The sequence below is a fragment of the Colobus angolensis genome, unplaced genomic scaffold (genome assembly GCF_000951035.1).
Source record: "Colobus angolensis palliatus isolate OR3802 unplaced genomic scaffold, Cang.pa_1.0 Scaffold87, whole genome shotgun sequence".
Lineage (NCBI taxonomy): Eukaryota > Metazoa > Chordata > Mammalia > Primates > Cercopithecidae > Colobus > Colobus angolensis.
In genome coordinates, this window is record NW_012122598.1 from 3251455 (window position 1) to 3258215 (window position 6761).

The 6761-nt window shown below is 52.7% G+C and overlaps 1 protein-coding gene across 1 annotated transcript in view; it reads right to left on the reverse strand.

Annotated features, from left to right (window-relative positions):
• The window catches only part of GRASP (GRP1 (general receptor for phosphoinositides 1)-associated scaffold protein), a 14485-nt gene extending 8860 nt beyond the window's left edge, over window positions 1-5625 (reverse strand). Inside the window, exons 1-2 of the mRNA XM_011930695.1 lie at window positions 5608-5625; window positions 2737-2776 (exon numbers count right to left, since the gene is read on the reverse strand). Coding sequence (XP_011786085.1) covers window positions 2737-2776; window positions 5608-5625 — 58 coding nt within the window. The remainder of the gene's footprint in view (window positions 1-2736; window positions 2777-5607) is intronic.
• Window positions 5626-6761: the final 1136 nt, after the last annotated feature.

Sequence of the window (6761 nt, forward strand, 5' to 3'; positions counted from 1 at the left end):
GGGGGAAACCGAGCAGCGGACGCGAGGGGGCGGGATGAGACCCCGGGGCGGGGCTCGGGGCTGCGTGATGCCTGGAGGGGTCTGTGAAGGGATATTGAGCAAGGTTTGAAATTTAGGTACGAATAGCTCTGGCGATTCATGGAGGGGGGCACGGTAAGAGGTCACTGTAAGAAGCCTGGGGAGTCGGGGAGGTGGGGAGAGTCAAGGAGATCCAGGGGGCTGCAGGAGACTCTAGGGCAGGGAGAGAGGCAGCGGGGCTGCGCAGCAGTAGGGGTGGAGGCCGGACAGAGGAGGGAGGAGACTCCCTGAACTCTGCGCAGAAGCCCCCAGGGAGTGAGAGAGCCCAGGATTTTCCCTTGACACAGCTGACCCAGAAGAGCTGAAAGAGGCTGCCCCCTGTTCCCACGTCTAGGAGAAAGGGAAGAGGTGGAAACCCTGAAAGCAGTAGGCTTAATTCTTGCCTATCCCCTCCGAGGGGCTTGAGTGATCCCTGCTGAACACACCTTTCCTCAGCTCCTGATGCCGGGACCACATCCCCCTTCCCAGCAGACAGACGCTTACTATGGACTTGACTCAGGAGGCTGGGATGAGCCCAGGCCGAGTGGGAGTTCAGGGCTGGAGGGGGATGGCCATGCTGAGCCCTTCTCTGACCCCATCGTAGGGACCATCCCCCAGGCTGTTACCATGGCTGCCAGGCGGTAGTAGAGGCGGGAATGGCCCAGCCGAAGTCTCTGTCGTCAGTGGTGCCCGAATAAGAAGTGAGAGGAGGAAGTGGAAGGCAGCGTCTGGTGTCTAAAGAGCGGCTAGCCACCACAGGGCGTCAGCAGCACAAGCTGGGGACTCCATGTCCCAGCACCCATCGACCAAGAAGCAGAGGCGGCAATGCAGTGCCCCTGTCTGTCCCCTCCTCCCCCAGTCTTCCCAAATCTGTTGTGCCTTCACAGTTAACATTTATTGAGCACTTACCATGTGCAATGCACACTGTTCTGTGTGTCCTTTTACATACATGCATTAACTCACTTGGTCTTCATAACAACCCTACGAAATAAGCACCATTATCCTCCCTTACAGATGAGGAAACGGAGGCCCGGAGAAGATAAGTAACTTGCCCTAAGTCACTCAGCGGCAGAGCTGAGATTCAAAGCCAGACAGCCTGGTTGCAGAGCTTGCAATCTAACCACTCTGTGATGTTGTCCAACGTTTAAGCCCTTCTCTGTGCCAGGTACTAGCTGGGCACTGGGGTTACAGAGGCTCTTGGCCTGGTAGGGAGTGGTACCTTGCACATGTGCTGCGTTAGACACGTGGCATAAGGAGCACAGAGGGACAATGGCCACGTCCACCTGCGAGGCCAGGAAAGGCTTTCTGCCTCCTGCCTGTCTCAGTTCTCGTGCCTGGCTCAGTCTTCTTTCTTCTTCTCTAGTCTCCTTGACTCTGTGTTCTCCTCCCCACCCCCAGTCCTCTAGGCCCCCATCCCCTACAAGAGGTGTGGGTGGAAGAGGGTGCTTTTCCGCCCCTTAGTGATTGCACAAGTCCAGATGGCAGGATGCTTGTTGGGTGGGGGGCCGGGGTGGATTGAGGACTGCCAGGAGCTAAGAGGTAGCTCTCTTAGTGCCTTCTTCTCCCTCCTCCTACCTCCCGCCTTGGCACCACCAAGTGGCCATCAGCTGAGGGGCCGAGGGGGTGTCGGTGGGGAAACATGGGACTCTATTGTGAAGCATTAGCACAGATGGACCCCGGGACCGTCTGTTGCCTGCTCCTGACAGACAGCATCTGTGGGGGGTGGGAGGGGGGAGGCGCAAAGTGGAAAGGCAATGATATGTATTCCATTCATTCCATTGCTTATCCCCAAAGGGACCCAGCAAAAGGGCACCTTGCACAACCTCCTCTGTGAAGGAGCCACTCCAGCTATCACAGACAGAGGGTCACCTACTGGACACATCTCCTTGCCTGAAACCTGGAGAAGTGGATGCCACAGGTGTGGCACAGCCCCTGTGTCTAACAGCCTGTGGAGCCAGTCATCCTTCAGCTGAGGTGGAGGCAGACTTCCCCAGTTTATGCAGGGCAGTCCACCTCCGGGCCTCCAAGTGAGCAAACACCACCAGAGGACTGAATTTACATCTTGTTTCCTCCTCTTGCTAGGCAGAAAACCCTAGAGAACCCCAGAGTAAGGGTGGGCCCAGGAAATGCAATTTTTATCAAGTCCTTTGTGTGATTCCTTAAATCCTGGGATTTCAGAGCCAGAAATGGCCTTATGGTCTGGAAAGGATACCATATGGTCCAAGCCCTCATTTAACAGAGGCAACTGAGGCCAGGGAGAGAAAGAATCATAACAGGGACTAGAACCCAGGTCTCTTGACTCCAAAGACTGTTTAATTCAGCTGCTGGTAGCTCCCTGAGAGCTCAGAGATCCCTGCTTGCTTGCTCCTCCCAATCTCCCCAGTTTCTCCAAGGAGGGGCCCCCGGAGCCCAGGATGCCACACTGTGGAGTAGTGATGCCCTCTGGTGGCCATGAGTCTCTTGGCAGAAAATCTTCAAGCCAGGCGGAAAGGCTGGAAGACTCCACCTGGAATCCCAGCCCTGTTTCAGGATCCCTCACGGCTCTTCTTCCTCCCAAGAGGATCTGGGCCAACTGGGATGCCAAGCTCCACTTTGGTCACTGAGTTCTGGAATCTCACAGCGTCAGTTAGGAAGTTTTTTGCATCAAAGCTGCTTCTGCTGCAGGTGAAATTCAGCAGGGAGAAGGCAGGCCACTGGCAGGCCTTCTTGGTGCACTAACCTTTGCATGCCAGGCAGTATATATGAGGCCTCTAAAGCTTTGCCTTCTCCAACTCTCCACAGCTTTCTCCTAAGCCTAAGTCTCTTGGCTGGCATCTGTTCTCATCCTATCTTCTGCAGCCCTTTAAAGCTTGGAAGGTGGGGGAAGCATTCTGCACACCACCTGCAGCTTCATGCCAGGACACACCCTCTCCTCCTGCCTCCAGGAAGCCTCCCCACAAAACCTCCACCGCTCTGGCTCCTCAGACATCTGTACTCAATCGGTACCTTCTTCCCAAGCCACCCTCTCTCAGAATGAGCTCTCACGTATCCCTCCCTTTGCTCTGCCTGCCCTGGCTCCTGACACTCCTGGCTGGCCTGGGGTGGGGGCTTAGACAGTGGGGGCCCAGCTAACGGACAAGGCCTAGGTAACATCCCTTCTCTTCAGGACAACCCCTCACCTGGCTATGTAACAGTCAGCGGCCCCCTTGGAGGAAATTGGGAGAGCTGAGTCTTCCACTGAGCAGCTTAAGCTCTAGGGTACCATGAGGAAGTCAGAGCACCTGGGGCTAGTGCTGGCCCCTCTGGAGTCTGACCTAAGTGTCAGAGATCTAACATGGGCCTTGTCCATCAGTGGGGCCCAGAACTGTCAGAAATGAATAGTTCACTGGGAGTTCCTCACTGGGTACTGTCACTGCTTCTAAGCTGGGGAGGTGGGAGGGAGAGGGCCTGGGGCCCTGGCTCTCTGGTCTGTCAGGAATGAGGGGCTGGACCCCCAGTTGCATGACATCACCTCTTGTGGGTGGTGGACAGCTGGTGGGCAGCTGACTGGGCAGGGAATTGCTGTTTTTCTTCGTGGCTCCTATTGCCCTAACCATTTCCGTGGGACAGTGTCTGTGTGTGTTCAGGGGCCTAGAAGAGAGAATCTAGCAGTATGGTTAATCTGGCACAGTCCAAAGATCTGATCCTGGGGGGGTCTTGCAGTAGGATCAAGGTAGTTTATTTGCATTGAATGTAGGTGGTCTCTGGGTCTAGTCCTGTTCAAAGGCCAAGGATCATCTGGCCTCTTGGATGAAAATGGCAGGGCATCTCTGGCATGAATGGGTTGGAGTGGCAGAAGGAAGGAAGGTTAAGTCTCCAGGTTTCCTACGGCATCTGCACGCAACTCCTAAGACATAGGGTATGTGTTATCTTACCCCGCCTCATTTCAGAACAGGTGCACATAGTGAAGAAAGAAAATGGCAGTTCTTAGGGCCCCAGACTGCCCACGTCTCTTTCCACTTGGCAAACCACTTGCTCAGCTGTTTCATCCCTGGTTCCCTCTCCCAGGGGACAGTGTTGTGTACCAACTTCCCTAACCCCCAGACACATACGCAAAACTGCCAGGCTAAGATTCTCTCTTTTACTCCAAACTGAAGTCAGCTTTCCTCTTTCCCTCACCATTCATATCTGATTATTCAATACAAACCTGAGTATTCTACCCACTGTCTCTCCTGCTATTCTTCCCAGCTTTTCTTTCTTTCTTTTTTTTTTTTTTGAGACGGAGTTTCGCTCTTGTTGCCCAGGCTGGAGTGCAATGGCGTGATCTTGGCTCACTGCAACCTCCACTTCCTGGTTTCAAGCGATTCTCCTGCCTCAGCCTCCCGTGCGGCTGGGATTACAGGCAGGTGCCCGGCTAATTTTGTATTTTTAGTTGAGACGAGGTTTCACTATGTTGGTCAGGCTGGTCTCGAACTCTTGACCCTGGGTGATCCGCCCGCCTCTGCCTCTGACAGTGCTGGGATTACAGGCGTGAGCCACTGTGCTCGGCCCCTTCCCAGCTTTTCTTACTCTGCCACCACTGCAATTCCTTTCTCAAGTCAGCACTGTGATTTTCCCAAAAGACAAATAGGATCACATCACTCCCTTTCTTAAAACTCTCTATCATGGTCTGAATGATGGTGTCCTTCCAAAATTCCTAGGCTGGAACCTAATACCCAATGTGATATAGTATTGAGACATGGGATCTTTAGGGGCTGATTAGGTCATGAGGGTTCTGCCCTCATGAATAGAATTAATGCCCTAATAAAAGAGGTTTGAGGGAGCCTGTTTCCCCCTTGCACCATGTGAGGACACAGAAAGCGCCATCTAGGAGAACAGGCCCTCACCAGACACTGAACCTGTTGATCCCTCCATCTGGGACTTCCTAGCCTCAAGAACTAGGAGCATTACATTTATATTGTTTATAAATTACCCAGTCCAAGGAATTTTTTTTTTTTTTGAGATTGTGTCTCACTCTAACCCAGGCTGGAGTGCAGTGGCATGATCTTGGCTCACTGCAACCTCCACCTCCCGGGTTCAATCAATTCTCCTGCCTCAGCCTCTGGAGCAACTGGGATTACAGGTGTGCACCACCATGCCTGGCTAATTTTTGTATTTTTAGCAGCAATGGGGTTTCGCCATGTTGGCCAGGCTGGTCTCGAACTCCTGACCTCAAGTGATCTGCCCACCTTGGCCTCCCAAAGTGCTGGGATTACAGGCATGAGCCACCATGCCCGGCCATCAATCTAAGGTACTTAGCAGCAGCAGCCAGAGCTGACCAAGACACCCTCCAATGGCCTATTCCCTACATCAAGAATGACAGATGTGTTTTAACTTATGGGACAGTAAGCACGCTGTTGAGAAAAATGTGGAGAGAGACCAACTCAAGAGGACAAATTACTGATAGATTAGTACAGTCTGAGGTAGCTGTCACAGGGCAAGTGATGGCATTGGTGCTACCTATTTGCCATTTCTGGCCCCAGGATGAATTCCTGACCTTTCAGAACTCAGCAATGGGAACAGCCCCAGCAGGCTCCCTCATCACACCCCCACCTCCGGTTCTGCAGCCATACTGAACATCTGTGGTTCTTGAATGGCAATTATTTTTGACTAAAACCCCCTCCTCTCCTCAGTCAGCACGCCAAAATAGATGTCCCTCTCTTGACCCCAACCTCCTGACTCTCTTGCATTCCCACAGTATTCTTTTTTTTTTGAGAAGGGGTCTCGCTCTGTCTCCCGGGCTGGAGTGCAGTGGCCGGATCTCAGCTCACTGCAAGCTCCGCCTCCCAGGTTTACTCCATTCTCCTGCCTCAGCCTCCCGAGTAGCTGGGACTACAGGCACCCGCCACCTCGCCCGGCTAGTTTTTTGTATTTTTTAGTAGAGACGGGGTTTCACCGTGTTAGCCAGGATGGTCTCGATCTCCTGATCTCGTGATCCACCCGTCTCGGCCTCCCAAAGTGCTGAAGTGCTGGGATTACAGGCTTGAGCCACCGCGCCCGGCCTGCGTTCCCACCGTATTCTATCCCTATGGTAGTACTGATCTCACTCCATCCTAGCTGTTTACTCACCCATTCCACCAGGTAGAGAGCCGCTGGAGGGCAGGGATATGTTACTTCTTTCCCGAGACACCTCATCTGTGATCCCATGGTACTTTGCATACTGCTCTGTAATGAGATTTGCCCAAATCTGCCTTATTGTTGCCTATACAAATCCTATCTGTCTAGATTATAAACTCCTTGAAGGGCAGGGACCATGGATTGTTTAGCTTTCTTTTCTTTTTTTTCTTTTCTTTCTTAAGACAAATTCTCCCTCTGTTGCCCAGGCTGGAGTGCAGTGGTGCAATCTTGGCTCACTGCAACCTGCAACCTCCACCTCCCAGGTTCAAGTGGTTCTCGTGCCTCAGCCTCCTGAGTAACCAGGATTACAGGTGTGTGCCACCACACCTAATTTTTGTATTTTCAGTAGAGATGGGGTTTCGCCATAGCTTTCTATTCTACCTACCACTCCATTCATTAAGGTTGCTTGACAAATACTTCTTAAAAGAGCCCAAGCTAACCAATTGTTCCTTAAACCACCCTAAGCCCCCATTAATCCCCATTTTGGCTTCCAAGGGGGAATTCTCAGAAGGACCCAGGGATATCTTCCATATTCCTTAAATCCCATCCTCTGACCATGGAATCCCCAATAACTTTCATGCCACAGTTGT